Raw genomic sequence first — 18,041 nt, forward strand, 5'->3', positions numbered from 1 at the left:
GAGCTCAGCCAAACTTACAGTAAGTAGCTTCCCAGTTGCCTTGGGCATAAGAACCTTAAGGCAGGAAAACATGTAGGCCTTAGTGTACTCTACTGTAACTTTTGAGAGCTGTACTCTGTAACAACGCTTGCATCATATTGCTTGACATACAAAGATAGTTTCTGTCTGCTTCCATTTTGTAAAAAGGATATCACAGTTACAATAGCCAGTACTTCTATTTTTGTAGGACACGGAGACGATGGAATGGAAAAAGAATGACTAGACATTACAGTTGATGTGTGACAGGGGCGGATCAGTCATGCAGGAGGATTTTACCCCCACTGCCTGGCTAGGGCCAGTATAGCCTGAGATGTGGATGAGATTCTCTGGTCTGGCCCAGACCAAAGATGTGATGCTGGGGCAGAATATTTTGTTGTTGTTTGGTGTATTGTACTGTACAGTACATTAATGAATAGAAAATGTGCAAATGTATACACGTGTTCATCATGTGAAAAGTTTCTTGAGGGGGAGAACCACAAGCAACACAAGCAAACCATCTATAGACCATTACTTCAATACCACCTTATCATAACATTGTTATTAGGTGTTAAGTCAAAATTAGGTTTATGTTAATATCATTTAAACTTATGAAGGAAGAATCTGCAACCAATAATTAAGAAATTGTAGCCTTTGTATACTTTTCACACCTTTGTGTCGGTGTGCTGAAAACTGAAAACATAGACTACATTTCGGGTAAGCATTTTTGAATAAGACATTTTTTTTATTACAGCTCTTCGCTTCCCTCCAGCGATCTCCACTCAACACTGCACTTAAATACTGACGTATTATTATCACGCCGTAAACTGCGCATGCGTCGCTCAGTGTTCGTCCATTAGCGTCATCGCTGCTGGTTTTTAAACAGGATGAACGCGCCACCGGCATTCGAGTCGTTTTTGCTATTTGAGGGAGAAAAGAAGTAAGTTCAGTACATCGCTATTTAACTTTTAAGTGAAATTAACATAACTAACTGAAACCTGTAATGAAACAAAGTCAGTAAGCTCACTGGAATACAAGACTTGGCTTGTAAAGCGTATAACATTAGCTTGTTGGCTAACGAGAAGTCCATGTATAAAACAAAAACATGTTAATTAACGTTAGTTGTCTGACTAGCTTTTGTTCTCATTATATGACTAAATACTTTATTGAGCTTGATGTTTTGCAGGCTATGCACTGGACATAAATATGTATCTAATGTAATTTTTTTTATTATGCTCTCTCTCCACACACACAAAACCAACGTTTTTGGACATGGGACCATGACATTTTTTAGTATGTCGTGTAAATAACTATAATGTATATATCAAAGTACCATATTATTACCATCATTGTACCATGGTGCCCTCAAATAACTGTTTGTAAAGGGGAAAAAATCGGCTAATATTCCTGTTCAACTTCATTTTTCAGGATCACAATAGTTAAAGACACCAAGGTGCCAAATGCATGTCTGTTTACACTGAATAAAGAGGATCACACACTGGGGAACATCATCCGGTCGTAAGTGCACACGCATCTGATGGCCAAACATATCCTGAGTCATTTTGGGAAGCTGTGGCCTAATGGTTAGAGATTCATTCTTGTAATCCAAAGATTGTGAGTTCGAGTCTCTGGCCGGCAGGAATTGTTGTTGGCTGTATGTCATGTCACTTTTTACTCTCACTTTTGTGATCACGGTGATGCTCTGTTGGTTTGTATATTCAACCTTTGACACTTTTGTGTAAGGCAACTGCTGAAGGACCCTCAGGTGCTGTTTGCTGGATATAAGGTTCCTCATCCTCTGGAGCACAAGATAGTGATCCGTGTTCAGACGACACCAGACTACAGTCCCCAGGAAGCCTTCACTAATGCCATCACTGATCTGATCAGTGAACTGTCCCTTCTGGAGGAGCGATTCAGGGTATGTGACATGTACATAGCTTTCAGTTCAGTGAGGAGTGCTGTGTTTTATTAGTGGTGTTTGCTATTGCTCATACATATAATTATGGATTTTTGAACTAGATACCTAGAACTCCAGGTATGAAATTTAAGTGTATAAAGGCCTGTTCACACCAAGATTTGGTGCAATAATTTTCAATTGAATGAACAGCTGATAATGTGTGTGTTTAGACCGACACAAACATTTGCATGTCGTCAATGCAACAATGTCTTTTCCACTGCACTGCAAAGAAAACTGTCCAACCAATAATATTAGTGCTTTTGTTTGCACATGCCCAGACCTGCTGCTTTTATAGAAAGCTATAACTTGTTGGCACTCACATATAGAGTATTCGGCTAAATGACAGTGAATAGCAGAGGAGTTGGATTTGCAACATCAGTGTTATTTTATGACATTCTAATATTTTTAGATGCACTTGTATTTCACATTTTTAAGTTGTTCTGTTTCAGTACATATGATACACACAATTATTAGTGAATGAGAACTGCTGTGTTGTATATTCCAGAAAATGATTTGACTTTTTTTAATTATTATTATTATTATTATTGTAGGTTGCCATCAAAGACAAACAAGAGGGAATCGAATGAAGGCCACCACACACCACTGGAACACAACAACTGATTCACTATGGACTGAACTGTAAATCTTGAACTCGGTTTCTGTAATGGGCTACAATATTCCCATTTATGTATTTTCATGAAATATTATAAGGTCAGTTGACAAGTTCTCATAATGAATACTAAGAGATCTTTACCAGCTTCTAACAACATAATTTTCTCTTCAGTGTCCCACTCATTTGTGATTTAGTTTATTTTTTGTTATTAATAAATTTACTTTTGTAATGAAATACAATGACTTGCATTTATTTGAATCTCAACATTGTGGCTTGATTGTGGCTTCGTGGGTTTGTTAACCTCGTAGCTTTCAATGTAGGAACTGTTTTGGACCTTCAGATGTTTCGAAGGGGACGTATTAAAATGATGCACAAATGTAACTGGGTGGCTACTGGAGAGATGGAGAATATTAACTGTGGTTGTAAAGGAATAAGAACATGTTTGAGATGTGAGGCAGGGGAGTCTAAACAATATTTACTACAGAAGAACGAGCTGGTGAGTTCACAAGCTTGACACGCGGAATGTGAGCTAACATGATTCGACACTGTCTATCGCCACCAGAGACGAACTGGGTTCTCTGACCGATATAAAGTTGGTTCGACGTTGGATGTTAGACAGATATTCAGCCGGGAAGAAAATCAATAAATTCTTAGTGGATGAGTGTAATTGTATTTAAAAAAAATGGCTCATCTGAAAAGCAACTGAACGTAGAACTGAACACACATCGCAGTTTAATTGTTTTAATTCTCCACGATTTGTTGAAACACAAAGTATCTAGCAGCAGCGCCCTAGCGCTTAGGCCATCTAGGAACCGTCTACAAAGTACATGATAATGAAAAAACGATAATTTTTCCCACCGGAATGTTTTTTCATAGTTAACAAAACGAGCAATTTGTGCACCCAAGGTCTTTGAAAGATATAAAGACAAACACTTATAGTGCTCACTTGGAATATAAATAAGAAATATTGTAAACAAGATATTTGATAGTGGTTATTATTACTATTACAGTTTTTCTCAATTGCTAAAACAATTTCTGAAACCTTGCTCCATTTTCTGAAAACATTGAACACAAAACCTCACCTTCAAGCACTATTTACAAAACCTGTGATTCCTCTTGCAAAATGAAACTTTCACCTCAAAACCGTTTTACCTCTGTTCAAAATCAAACACTGCTCTCAAAGCATAAACAAAGTGATCAAAATTATATACACTATCAAGCAGTCAGTAAACAATACACCAACAAATAGAAAATACATTGTTCAAATTATCAGAAATGCCTACTCTGCTTTGCTCTTTGCATGTTTTTTTTTTTTTTTTTGGTTCTTTCTCCTTCGATCCCTATTTTTACAGTACTGTACTCTGCATCTCATAAACTTGACCTTGGTCTCTATGATAGTGTAATTATTGTTCTTTGTTGATATGAACCTGCAACCATTCAAAATCTATATTGAGCAGTCAGTACTGTTCACAAATGGAAAGCACAGTGTTCAGAGCCAAAAAATTTGTTTATTGTACAGTATACAGCCTACAATGTACTGTAATATGGAGTAAAATCATTCTCTTATGCTCATCGAGGCTGCATTGATTTGATCAGAAATAAAATAAACTGCAACATTGTGAAATTTTACAACTATTTTTCTATTTTAAATTATAATTTTCTAAAATGTCATTTATAAATTGAATGGTAAATTCGAATTTTCGGCATCATTTTACTCCAGTCTTCAGTGTCACATGATCTTTCAGAAATCACTGTAGCATGATGATTTGCTGCTCAAGAAACATTTCTTCTGTTGAAAACAGTTGTGTTGCTTAATATTTTTGTGAAAACATTGGTAAATTTTTGAATTTTGAATTCTTTTTAACTTTATAAATGTTATAATGTATTATAAATGTCGCTGTTGATCAATTTAATTCAAACTTGCAGAAGTATTGTTTTCTTAAATATTAACATTAGTAGTGTGTATAGGAAAAAAAAATGATATATTCTGTTGCAGATACATTATGATTTCACCTATGATCCAGTGTCAAAGTCAGCAGTCCGAGAGGAGGAAAGCGGCACTCAGCAGTCCTTTGCATTTCCTGGAATATTTCTGTGGGAGAATTTTGTGTCAGAATATGAAGAGAATGAACTGATTGCTAGAATGGATCAAGATGTCTGGAGAGAATCTCAGTCAGGCCGTCGAAAACAGGTGAATGAGAAAATAAACCGTGAAAGAATAAACTAATAAATACATTCCTATTAACCTTTTATTTCTTAGCAGTATGATCTTAAAGTGGTTATGAAAGTCAGAATAATTTGGTTAAAGTCAATTACCTTTTTTGTTTTTTATTCTTTTGTTTTGTTATTTATTTGTTTTCTGTGGCAAAAACATCTCCTTAGTTCAGAATTTTAATTTAGTTTCTCAGTTAATGTAAGGTTATAAAAGTTGTAAATAAAATCTAATTAACAGTATGAAGTGGAAGAAAAATGTTGATTAAAGTTGTCCTAAGACAAGAACACATTTAGATTTTAGGTTTTATATATCCACAGGACTTTGGGCCAAAGGTTAACTTTAAGAAACATCGTGTCCATGTGGGAAACTTTACTGGCCTGCCTGCTATCAGTCGTCAACTGGTGGACAGGATGTCAAAGGCACCTCAGTTGGCCTCCTTCAAACCAGTAGAGCAATGCAACCTAGACTATGATCGCCTCAGAGGCTCTGCGATTGACCCTCATTTAGATGATAGCTGGCTGTGGGGAGAGCACCTGGTGACCATTAACCTGCTCTCAGACACCGTCCTCACAATGAGTTTAGATCAAGGCTGGGGAGACATGGATGATGGAGAAGTGCGAGTGGCTGTGCATTTACCACGCAGATCTCTGATTGTACTCTATGGAGAAGCACGTCATCGGTGGAAACATGCCATCCACAGGAAAGACATTCAGGGGCGCAGAGTGTGCAGCACCTTCCGGGAGCTGTCTGAGGAGTTTCTACAGGGAGGGGAGCAGGAGAAACTGGGCTCAGAGTTGTTAGATATAGCACTGAGCTTTAAAGGTGTAGCTTTATAAATTGCCTTTACTTTGTTATGTCAATGCATGTACAGTTTTCTGTACTCACAACTGTAAAGTGATGATTTTTAACTCTTAATTTAAATAAATGCGTATTATTTTTATTCTGTGTTGTTATTTTGTGAATGAATTATGGATATGGTATGAGATGCAAAAATATCTAACTAGGTCTAACACCCTGTTGAAGGACTGCATGAGCTGATACACATTGGTGTCCTTTTAATTAGTTTTTAAAAACTAGTGGGTGGTGACATGCCATAATCTCATGACTACCAGCTATGGAGTTTTGTCCTCTGTAGATGACGTAATTCTTTAGCAATTTCTCTGAAATTTCTCTGTCAGTTTTAAGTCTGGATGTCAGTTTTAAGTCAGGACTTTTCAGAAAAATGTTCTGGGGTTTCAAATCAAAATATGACCTGTTATGAAACAGGATATTGATTTCATACATGTCCTCATATGAGGACACCGGGGCTTAAAGCATATTTATTATACATTTTAGGAGACACAACAATTCAATGGAGAAAAAGTATATATATATATATATATATATATATAATATTCGATACCATTATGAAAATCTTGTTAATTATTACTCCCATTATTTCATTTATTTATTCATTCTATGTTGTCCCAGTGTTTTGTCATTTAAAATAAAATTACATTTTGTTTGAGGGATTTAAGATTTTAGTTGGACATAAGTTATTGTACTGAAACCAAAATCTTCTGCACTAAAAATGTTTCAGTGTAGATTGATTCCACGATTCCAGTTCGAAACAATTGCTGACCCCTCAGAGGACCCCAGATGATGCTTACCCTGAATCAACAAACAGAACTAACAAATATTGCTACAAGTGTGACTGCATCATATAATAATTATTAATAATATTAATAATGTTCATCGTCTGGCTGACTACGTCTTGTATTAATTTGTCTAAAAATCCTGTCATATGTACACAAACTGACAATCATCACTTATATGCTACTACTAAATATTGTAGAAACATAATTTTCTGTAAAGTTGCTTTGTAACGATTTGTATTGTAAACAGCGCTATAAAAATAAACTTGAATGTTTTCCAATCAAAGGGCATCAAAGTGTGTGAGACATGAATTTAAATTGGGTTTATTTACAGAGGTAAATGATGTCCATCAACTAGTAGAGTTTGCACTCTGTAACATTCTTGGAACATATTTAACAAGTCCATCAAAGAAAGACTGCTGGAGGTCAGTAGAAACCATAAACTCAGCACCAATCTGTAGGAAGAAGAAAACAATTAAATAAGAGTTTGTTGTAATTTTGTGCACATTGCAATGAAAATAACATTGACTCATATTAATTCATCTTCTAACGTTAAAATAGTTTAATTAAATTGTTGCCATTTGGTACCAAATTGTTAACTCGTTTATGTGCTGAGCTTCACACTTCAGCTCCCTCAGACGGCCCAGCCTCACACTCTTCAAACGCCTGGTACAGGACTGAGTGCAGGTCGATCGTCACAGGCTTCACTAAATAGATTTCACTGGTGTGGCTCTGTATTATGCAGTTTTTGGCCTCATCTTCTGGTTCCTCCAGAAGCATACTTCTTATAGGCCACTCCTTCGGTATATTCAAATACAAGACCCGGTATTCACGGGGAGGTACTTTTGGGGGTAACATGTCCCACCAGACGCGCTCCTTTTTAAATAAGGCTTTAACATTCTTCCATTTAAGTAAGCTCTTTCTTCCACGAAATTGGAAGGGGGAACAAGTTTTGTCCATAACATCTTCCCTCCAGTCACACTGATAGCCTGGCAATATTACAAACTCTCTTTTAAGGAAGTTCTCGCGTCTTTTGAACTTCCGATGCCACTCTTTAAACTCTGCACGCTTTTCTTCCAACAGTTTTTCAAACATTTTGAGTTTTATGTCGTTATGGCGTTATCAGGAGAAATCACGGTAGAGGAGCTCAAGAACAAAGTGACTCGACTCTCGAGATTTGCGCTGCTTTTATATGCCGGGAAAGTTCTAAAAATGACGTCGTCTCACTGTGACGTCACATAGACCCCTAGACGTAGTCTCTTCATCATCATCACCGCGATGGCCAAGGATGAACTGCTTTCAAATGAATTTTAAAACATCACTTGATCCATAATGAAATGGCTTTGATTCGAGTGTGTTTTGAGGTTGTGGTTAGGACAGTCATTTACGTTTTTACACTTTAAATTGATTTGGTAACATGGATAAGAAATTCAAAAGCAGGACGTGCTTGATGTTAAAAATAGTTATTAAACCCTATAATCACCAAAACGCAAGAAGTACGAGCGCAGAGAGACGTTTCTTTCACGCTTGTAGCACTTTAATAGTAAATAAACCCAAAGTTATTGGACAAAATGGATTTCATGGTTAGTGTAGTCAGTTGTGTCTGAAATAAATATAGTTAAATATTGTATCTTGAGAAGTATGCAGTGCACTCATATTACATTTACATACATTGCATTTTTGAAGATTGAATTAATAATTGACCTAATTTTTAATCTCAGAACTGAATATGGTGGTTTTGCATTTGAACCCAAACTAACTCAGATAGTCATAAAGATATGCCCTTTATATTGCACAAGGCGTAATAAAAAAATAAAATAAATAAATAAATATATATATATATATATATATATATATATATATATATATATATATAAACATTTAAATTAATTAAACAATTTAACTGTGTGTCATTATAACATAAAACCAATAATGAAATGTTCTGAAAAACATCCCTGTTATTGCACAAAGCTCCATTTTTGGAATTACCGTTTTATGTGTTTTATAATAATTTTACAACTTTTAACGTATGCAGTAATATAAATCCATTAAACTCTCAGACTATTAAAGATAAAGGAATCAAACCAACTGTAAAATATTCTAAATAATATCTCCTATAATGCACAAGACTTGTTTTTTTTTTTCAAATTATGCCTTTATTGTTTTTATATACAGTACTGAATCCATATTTTTCATGTTTTATATACCGTTCCCAATTAAATGAATTAAACTCTGACACTATTTGAGATAAAGGAATCAAACCAACTGTAAAATATTCAGAATATTATTCCTTATAATGCAAAAAAACGGATTTTTTTTTTCAGATTATGCATTTAATGTTTTTATATACAGTACTGAATCCATATTTTTCATGTTTTATATATCGTACGTACCAAATTAAATGAATTAAACTCGAATGAATTAGACTTGGTTTTTCAAATTAGGCCTTTATTGTTTTTAAAAATAATAATGAAACTATATTTTTCATATGTTTAATATACTGTATCCACTTAAATGAATTAAACTCTGACACTAATTGAGATAAAGGAATCAACTGTAAAATATTCATAATATTTTTCCCTATAATGCAAAAGACTTGGTTTTTCAAATTATGCCTTTATTGTTTTTATATACAGTACTGAAACCATATTTTTCATATTTTTTTTTATACTTCACCCACTTAAATTAATTAAACTCTGACATCCTAATTAATAATAATAATAACAACTAAACTCTAAAATCCTCTGTCCTTATTGGCTGCCGACACTGCTGAGAATGCTCAGTCTCGTACCTGATTCCCGGGTCCTGATTGGATGTTTGCACATCAGCACATGCACAGTAATCAGATTGAGTCTCTGACCACTGCACTGTTTGGCGTGTCCTCGAACCCATTTAAAAAACACATTTTAAAACTCATTCAGCAATTTTGTCAACAAAGTCATTGTTTTGAATGGTTTACAGGGTTTAAGTAACATAGATGAGGACCATTATTTCAAAAACAAGCATAGTGCAATATAGATTAAAATATTCAGAACAATATGCATAATCAGATTAAAAATTATCTTTGTCAAATATTATAAAGGCAATAAAATGCAATGTATATCAACAGTAAGAAAAAAATATATACATATAAAAGTTATAAAAACACAATTAAAAAATGTATATGGGTTCAGATGAAAAATAAAACAAAATAATAATATAAAAATAGGCTTTGTACAGGGGCTTCCCCAGCAGATAACATTGCACCCCAAATCATCACAGACTGTGGAAACTTAACTTGGGACCTCAAGCAACTTGGGCTATGAGTTTCTCCACTCTTTCTCCAGACTCTAGGACCTTGGTTTCCAATTGAAATACAAAACTTGCTCTCATCTGAAAAGAGGCTTCTTACGTTGTCTGTGGTATAGATTAACAAGAGGAATACAACAACTGTAGCTAAATTTCTTGACACGTCTGTGTGTGGTGGCTCTTGATGCCTTGACCTCAGCATCAGTCCATTCCTTGTGAAGTTCACTCAAATTCTTGAAATTATTTTGCTTGACAATCCTCATAAGGCTGCGTTTTTCTCGGTTGGTTGTGTATCTTTTTCTTCCACACTTTTTCGTTCCACTCAACTTTCTTTTAACATGCTTGGATACAGCAATCTGTGAACAGCCAGCTTATTAGCAATTAATTTTTGTGGCTTACACACCTTGTGAAGGGTGTCAAAGATTGTCAGAGACCATTTTGAAGGCTCAGGAATCATTTGCAGGTTTTTTGAGTTGATTAGCTGTTGGAATGTCACCATATTCTAATTTGTTGAGATGGTGGGTTTTTGTTAAATGTGAGCCAAATTCATCACAATTAAAAGAACCAAAGACTTTATTTAATACATGAGTTTCACAATTTTAGTAGAATTACTGAAATAAATGAACTTTTCCTTGACATTCTAATTTATTGAAGATGCACCTGTACATTATAAGAAATATAATTTAGGGAATCCGATATATCAGATATACAGTTAACTTTATTGTTGACTGTGTTTACTAACACAGGGAAATTGTTTTGCTGACAAGATCTTCCAGTGCAGAAAAACTTAAAAAGAACCAATATATTGCAAGTATAAATAAAATTTTATATATATATATATAGAGAGAGAGAGAGATTTAGATATAGTGCTACGTCTGACAAGTCACACCACACATCATATTCTCACTCAGTGAAAAATACATTGTGGGACAAAAAAGGGAATGACAGACAAGACAGAGCAGTTTTTTTGGTTTAAAACAAAGTCTCAACTTTCAAATTTTGTCTCTTTTTTAAGAAATGTAAACAATAAATACTGTTTAGGGTCTCTTTGAAGGGACTTGTGACAGAACGCTGTAGTAACAATTACCTGTTTATTTTTTTTAATTCAATGGTGGAAACAGACTTCCATATAACGTAATCTGCCATTATTATCCCTCTTTTTGAAGGAAGCGTCAAAGTTTTCATGCTTTTCATTTGTTTTGTTTTTTCCTCCACATTTTGCGCCTTGAATTGTTCACGCTGAAGAAATCTTGGTAGAGTAACTCCAAAACTCACCAGCATGGGACTCATAGTTTCCATGGCTTTATATCCGAGGTCAGATATAAATTGTAGAAAGGTCTAATTTGTAGTAACCATAAATATTACTTACAGAATGTCTGGCTATGATGTGAAATGTGAAGTTGTGAAAACCTGATCTGCCATTCAGGATGAACTAGTACTTGTTTAAGATGTTGTTAGATTATAACATGATCTCTATCAGATATTTTTGTGAGATAGCCTCTCTGCAATCCCTCCTCCCTTCTTACTCCTTTTCTTCTGTCTTGCTCCCTCCTCCCGTCTGTGTTCTTTCTCTGTACCTCAATGTATATTTCCTCATGAGTTCAGATGTTCAGACCAGGACGGGGGCTATAAGCCTAAAGGTTATTGAGTTCAGTCTGTCCTTCTGCTCAGAGTTGAGTTTACATGGCCAAGTGTGCTCCTAATATGTCCAGAATTTTCTGACCATACTTCCATTTTATATAGCAAATATTTCTTGGCTTGTGTACCACACATATGTAATCCATATCTCATTGGATAAACTAAAACTGCATATGCGGCAAATGCATAACATTACTCTCTGCACTTTTATGTATTACGATTTTGAACTGTTCGTTTTGTTTATAAAGCTTCGGTACATAACGGCACGTGCGTCAGTCTTACGAATGTACTGAAAATGCTCTAAAGAACGTTGAAGGCGAACATAAATGAGATGTACATCTCTCTGCTTGCAGCGCGTCAGTCACGCTCACCAGGAAACACAAACACACTTTCATCAAATAATTTGTCATTAAAAGCGGTTCACTTCCGTGATTTGGTACGATTGCTTTCACATAAGCAGCGAACCATACCAGAGTTCACATGAAGCATACCCCAGACCACCGTTTTTAAGCGGACTCGGGTACGGTAGAGTACGGAAGACAGTGTTCACATCATCCAAACGAACCGAACTCTGACATCAATCGAACCCGGGAGCGCACCAAAAGTGCTAGTGTGAAAGCACCCTAAAAATACAATTTGTGAAATATGTAAATACTATGCTGGCAGTACAATGTACATTGTAAAATAGTGTACACTGTGTCTCAGTTCTGATTCATTTCAAAATTACTTGGCATTGACAAAGGAAAGAGTGAATAAATAAGCTTTTCAGATCGCTGTGTATGCAACATGAATGCCACTGACTTTATGAGTTTAGGCATTAATTTGAAAAAGACTATTTTAATGCGTCACATTAAATCACATTAATATGGAAATTATAGTTCATATATATGTATATATATATATATATATATATATATATATATATATATATATATATATATATATATATATATATATATATATGTATGTATGTATATATATTTACACACACACACACATTGTACATTGTAAATAATGGGAAAAACACTCTTATGGCCATTTTACATGCACTGCAAACCCTAATAAGTTGAGACTACTCAAATGATTTGAGGAACGTGATTCCCTCAGTTTAATTGAGTAATGGGAAATTGACAACTCAGTTTAATTGAGTTCACCTAATGTGGTCTTCTCATTGAATTAACTTATTTTTTTTAAGTACAGATAAAAGGCAACCAGACTAAACTCAAACATTCCAGTTTAGATATTGTGTTTATTGGCTTTAATAAAATTATAAATCATTAAAACATTTTTTTTATTTACATCACCAACTTTATTTGGGTTACACTACATACAGTAGATGAGTTTCAATTATATATACTGACAATTAAAACCACACTGCAACAGACATGTTTGTCACCTTAATGTATTTAACAGAAACAATGCATTTACAAGAGTAAGTCACTTTTTCAACAAAATTATTTTAAAAGTTGCCAAAATGTGAATCTATATGGAGCATAGAAATTCACAGAGTATTTGTGAATGGTAGCTATTCAAAGTGTGCAACAAAAAAAAAGTTTTTTACTTTTTATCCAGATAGGTTTGCTGAGGACTGTATTTTAGGATGCAGGTCTTACTGCCCCATGGAAAGTACAAAATACAATGAACACATCAAGGTTCATGCTGCGATCATCAGACATCTACAGAAGATAAATAAACATTTTCCCATCTGTCTCAGAGGGGAAAGCGCCTCGTTCATGCAGTTCGTAAAAGTGTGGGAAGCTAGAGACAGCCCGAAGGGAAGGACTATATATTGGTAAGCCACGCCTTCAAACGCGAATCTCAAGGATCGTCTATGATGGGGGGATATCTGGATGTGAAAATAAGCATCTTTCAGGTCCAGTGAGAAGAACCAGTCCTCGGGGCAAATCTGCGTGAGGATCTGTTCAATGTCAACATCCTGAACTTCCATCTCATGAAGGAGAGGTTCAGGAGCCTGAGGTCTAAGATGGGTCTGAGACCACCAACTTTCTTGGGGACTAGGAAATAACGGCTGTAGAACCCTGATCCGCTTTCTGAGGGAGGAACTATTTCTATGGCTCCATTTCTTAGCAGAGTCATCAGTTCGGAGCGGAGGACCTGAGCGTCGTCCATTTCTACCAAATTGGGAATCACCCCACAGAAATGCGGGGGTCTTCGGGCGAACTGCATTGAGTAGCCGTGTTTTATTATCCCCCAAACCCACTTGGCCTCGGCCCGCGTGACAAGAGGATGGATAGGGTCGGATGGCAGGCCGCTGAACAGGGGCCCGAACACTGATGAGTGTGGAAGAGGAAAAACGCTCTCTTTTTGAAAATGTGAAATATTAATAATAATGCCGATTTGCATGGGTGAAACAACAGTTGGCCCAGATCGCAGAGCGGGCAGGAGAGAGAGCTTTTGGGGTGGTCCAGCCGTGGTGGGACTTTGCCCCTTCCTCTTTCTTCCCCAATGATCAGGAAGATTTGGAGGGCGTCGGGTCCAGCACAATCCTTGGCCGGGGGCCCTGATGTCTCAGTGGTTTAGCGTACTTAGCGGGGTGTTGCTGATGCTGCACCTTAGGGTTATAATTTTCATTTTTCGGTGAACTAACCCTTTAAGGGGCATAACACTTCCGTCTCACGCTTGAGGCATTCGACTAATCACAACACACTGGATAGCTGGCCAATCAGCGTACACCTCGCTTTTCAGAGCTTTGTAAAAATCAACGCGTTTCGGAAAGGCGGGGCATAGAGGAGCAACAGTAATGTACATTATTGTGGAAAAGAATGTGTTTTTTGAACCTTAAACCACATGAACACATTTCATTACACCAAATACACAAAATAATGTTCTTTTAAGCAACGTCATATGACCCCTTTAACCAACTGATATGTTTGTTACTATATATCTCTTGTAATTTCAAGTCAATCAGATCATTGCACACTGAGGTATGGGACTCCTATGGTGATAATATTTTAGTTTTTCAAAAAGAGGACAGTTTTTTTGTTTTATAATAAATCAAAAGAAAACAGAATAGGAATGCAAGTGCTAGAGGGTCATCTTTAAATAAAACTGAAACAAGTCAATAAAACCGAAAAAGAATAGATAATGCAAGTGTTAGAAGGTCATTATTTATAATAAATAAAAAGAAAATAAGTAGAAAGAATAGAGAATGCTAGTGTTAGAGGCTCTTCTTTCTTTATAAATAAAATAAGTAGTTAGGATACACAGTAAAAAAAGATATGATGATATGATTTTTTTTTTTTTTTATCTACGGCATAATTAGTGGTGTTTTAGACACTATGGATCTTGTTCTAACTATGAATTGTTTTATGTGGGGTTTTTTTAGGTCAGTGATGAACACAAAGTGATCTTCCTGTTACCTAAGCTGAGGATGTTCAATGGGAAGGACATCAGCTCGTAGATATTCGATAGCAGCCTATCATATTCACCATGGCAGCACCGAGATCCTCAGGAAGAGGGTGAGAAAAGATTCTTCCACTTTTTAACCATTTCAGTTTGTCTATGCAGTTTGTCTTGAATGTGTTTTTTTTTTTGGCAACCTTTAGGCGATTGGTGTGTGGGAATGAAGCTTCAGTCTCCCTGATCCCATTACGGCCCAAAGTCTGGCTGCTGTGGAGAAGCGCTTTGTTAATGCTGCTTGCACCCAAATCAGATATGGCCCTAATTCCTTGAGTGAATACACAAAGTGGAGAGTGGGTACTCTAGTGCAAATATTGTGTTTACAGACACAGATTTTGAAATCATATATCATTCACTAGGGTGATCATATGTCCTTTTTTCATCAGACTTGTCCTGGCCTGGATTTCTGAATTGCTCAAAATGTCAGGGTTTTGGCTTATTTTTCCTATTGTCATGCTCTCTATAGTCCTCATATACATTATATCTATATGTGTTTGCTTTGTTTTGTCTCCTTTTTAAATGCTATGATTGGTTGCTTTTGTACAATGTCTGCACACTTTTTTTGTCAAACTGTTACTAAACCTACAGCAAGTTTGAAAACAATAGGAAAACAAAGCCAAAACCTGGACATTTTGGGCAATTCAGGAGTCCTGGCCAGGACACGACTGTAAAAAAAAAGGATGTATGGTCACCCTACTTCAATGTGGTTGCATTTCAACTTTTTTTAGATGGAAATAATTGCAAAAGAATATTTGAAGCAACTGGCATGAAGTGAAAAAGAAGGCAGGGTCACAGACACAACTCCAACAAAGGTAAATGAGGTAAAGCTGTCAGACTCATTTTGTGTCATATTTGATACATCAGGCTTGTATGGCTCATTATAATATAAAACAGGATAATTTTTGCTACTCCATTAGGAACAAACACTTTTATTGTGTTCAGTGAGCCAAACTGAGTAAAAATGATTAATTTGGTGCAGTCTCTATCCAAAAAGCTTGAACAAATTCTGATAGCTTGTAAATCAATGTTATCTTTATAAGAACACAGCAACTGCATAAAATGTATATAAATATCAATGGTAGTGGTGGTGAGCACTATCATGTGTTGTATGCTTGAATGTTTTTAATTGTTCTGGCATTGTTTTTAATTTGTTAGAAATCAGTGGTGGACTATCGCTGCATGTGGAGAGGAAAAACTGTGTTTGACTTACTGTGAGTCCTGACACGTGCTGAAGAAATACAAGGTTCCCGGTGAGGTGAGTGAGCGCAAATAAGTTCTGTACAGTACCTTATATTACCACTAGGTGGCTACACTGGCTATTCAGAAATTCATACTTCTATAGTTCTACTACCCTATTCATAGTTCTACTACAGGTGCAACTCCAAAAAATTATTATTATTTTTGGTAACTTCAAAAAGTGAAACTTTCAGATATTCTAGATTCATTACATGTAATGTAAAACATTTCAAACGTTTTTTGTTTTAATTTTGATGATTAGAGATTACAGCTCATGAAAGTCAAAAATCCAGTATCTCCAAATATAAGAATATTTCCTAAGATCAATCAAAAAAGGATATGCAAAACATAAAAGTTCAAGTTATGTAATGTTATGTTTAAAATTATGTTCATTTATGCACTCAGTACTTGGTCTGGTCTCCTTTAGCACAAACTCCAGCAGCAGTGAGGTGTGGCATGGAAGCGATCAGCCCTTGGCACTGTTGAGGCACCATTGAGCCTTCAGCTCGTCTGTATTGTTGGATCGACAGTTTCTCATCTTTCTCTTGAAAATATCCCATAGATTCCATGTGGGGTTCAGGTCAGGCATGTTGGCTGGCCAGTCAAGCACAGTAATATCATGGTCAGCACACCACTTGGAAGTGGTTTTGGGAGAGTGGGCAGGTGCTATAGTCCTGCTGGAAAAGGAAATCAGCATCTCCATGAAGCTTGTCAGCAGATGGAAGCATAAAGAGCTCCAAAATCTCCTGGTACATGGCTGCATTGACTTTGGACTTCATAAAACACAATGGACCAACACCAACAGACGTCACAGCAATGCCTGTGCCTCTCCAGTTTTCCTCCAGATTTCCAAATGAAATGCAAAAGTTACTTTTATCTGAAAAGAGGACTTTGGAGCACTGAGCAACAGTCCAGTTCTTTTTCTCCTTAGCCCAGGTAAGGTGTTTCTGTTTCAGGATTGGTAGCCCTTTTCCTGAAGACATCTGAAAGAAAGTTGTGCCAAGTATGGTAACCCATACTCTCGGGAATTGGTGCTCTGCATTTAATCCATCCAAGTGCACACACACAGCAGTGAGAATTGAAAAAAACTTTTGAAATGTTTTACTTTACATCTTTTTGTGTATGATGCCAACAAGCTTTACACATCAGCATTTGGCAATTATCTGCCATTCTTCTCCTCATCTCTTCACCTCTCAAGCTCTGTCAGGTTGGATGTGGGCAGACACACATTTTCAGGTTCCTCTTGAAATATTTGATTGGGTTCAATCCCAGGCTGTGGCTGGGTCACTCAAGGACATTCACAGAGTTGTCTATAAGCCACTCTTGCTGTGTTTAGGGCCTTTGTCCTGTTAGAAGGTAAAGTTTTCAGAAGACTGGGTTTTCATTAAGGCTATCTCTATATTTTTCTGCATTGAGTGTTCCTTCTACTCTGATGAGTTCCTCAGTCCCTTTAATTTTTTTGTTGTTTTATTAGAAATGTGTTAACATAATTTGAATATAGAGTTAATATTAGGAATTTCAGAGGGTTAGCTATTGAGAGAAGCTTTTTGTTTTACAAGTTTTTACAATGTAGATAGTGCTAATTTATATAATAAAAAATAATATACATAAAAAAACTACATGAGGTAATATAAAACTATGGAAGCTGATGTTCTAAAATGGCAATTGTTATTATAATTTAAGCAAAACAGTTGTGATTATGATTATGGTGCAGCCATATAATATAGTCAAATGTCAACATAGAGACAATTCTTCTTCATGACTAAAATATGTAGAATGTGCCTAAGCAGTGCTCATAATAATATACAAAATCACTGGTGAGATTTTTATGTATTTATGCACATTCAAACAGCCCAGAAATATGGTGTCGGATATGCAGAAAATCTGAAAGCAAAACTGATGTGGTCTGTTTTTCTTGTAGGCTATGGTTATGTGGTGCGTGGGGGTGAGCAAGGCAGACTGTGGATCTACCATATCCCAGGCACCATAATGGAAAAGTTCAAGAGTGGAAAAACAATCTCAGCT

At 36.0% G+C, this 18,041-nt stretch overlaps 2 protein-coding genes and 1 long non-coding RNA gene across 4 annotated transcripts in view; 2 read left to right on the forward strand and 1 right to left on the reverse strand.

Annotated features, from left to right (window-relative positions):
• The window catches only part of LOC132140889 (alpha-ketoglutarate-dependent dioxygenase alkB homolog 4-like), a 62,598-nt gene extending 56,858 nt beyond the window's left edge, over window positions 1-5,740 (forward strand). Inside the window, exons 1-3 of one of the 2 annotated variants that reach the window (XM_059549941.1) lie at window positions 2,924-3,081; window positions 4,582-4,776; window positions 5,118-5,740. In XM_059549941.1, the coding sequence (XP_059405924.1) occupies window positions 2,926-3,081; window positions 4,582-4,776; window positions 5,118-5,636 (870 nt within the window). In that variant the 5' untranslated portion in view covers window positions 2,924-2,925 and the 3' untranslated portion in view covers window positions 5,637-5,740. Of the gene's footprint in view, window positions 1-2,923; window positions 3,082-4,581; window positions 4,777-5,117 lie in introns of those variants that run through there. The other variant, XM_059549942.1, reaches the window with a different exon arrangement.
• On the forward strand, window positions 812-2,824 carry LOC132140890 (DNA-directed RNA polymerase II subunit RPB11-a). The gene is made up of 4 exons (XM_059549943.1): window positions 812-955; window positions 1,444-1,533; window positions 1,759-1,933; window positions 2,524-2,824. The coding sequence occupies exons 1-4, from the start codon at window positions 903-905 to the stop codon at window positions 2,557-2,559; spliced, it is 354 nt and encodes a 117-aa protein (XP_059405926.1). The 5' UTR covers window positions 812-902; the 3' UTR covers window positions 2,560-2,824.
• A 1,002-nt stretch (window positions 5,741-6,742) lies between the features above and the next one.
• On the reverse strand, window positions 6,743-7,640 carry LOC132140316 (uncharacterized). Its single transcript, XR_009433773.1, has 2 exons — window positions 7,023-7,640; window positions 6,743-6,889 (listed from the first exon to the last, which is right to left on the reverse strand). It is a non-coding gene; the product is annotated as an uncharacterized LOC132140316 (long non-coding RNA).
• Window positions 7,641-18,041: the final 10,401 nt, after the last annotated feature.

The sequence above is a fragment of the Carassius carassius genome, chromosome 5 (genome assembly GCF_963082965.1).
Source record: "Carassius carassius chromosome 5, fCarCar2.1, whole genome shotgun sequence".
Taxonomy (NCBI): Eukaryota; Metazoa; Chordata; class Actinopteri; order Cypriniformes; family Cyprinidae; genus Carassius; species Carassius carassius.

Coding starts and splice junctions, on each gene's coding strand:
- LOC132140890 (XM_059549943.1), top strand. CDS start 903: ATGAACGCGCCACCGGCATTCGAGTCGTTTTTGCTATTTGAGGGAGAA. Junction 1,534..1,758: donor CTGGGGAACATCATCCGGTC/GTAAGTGCACAC, acceptor CTTTTGTGTAAG/GCAACTGCTGAAGGACCCTC. Junction 1,934..2,523: donor TTCTGGAGGAGCGATTCAGG/GTATGTGACATG, acceptor TTATTATTGTAG/GTTGCCATCAAAGACAAACA.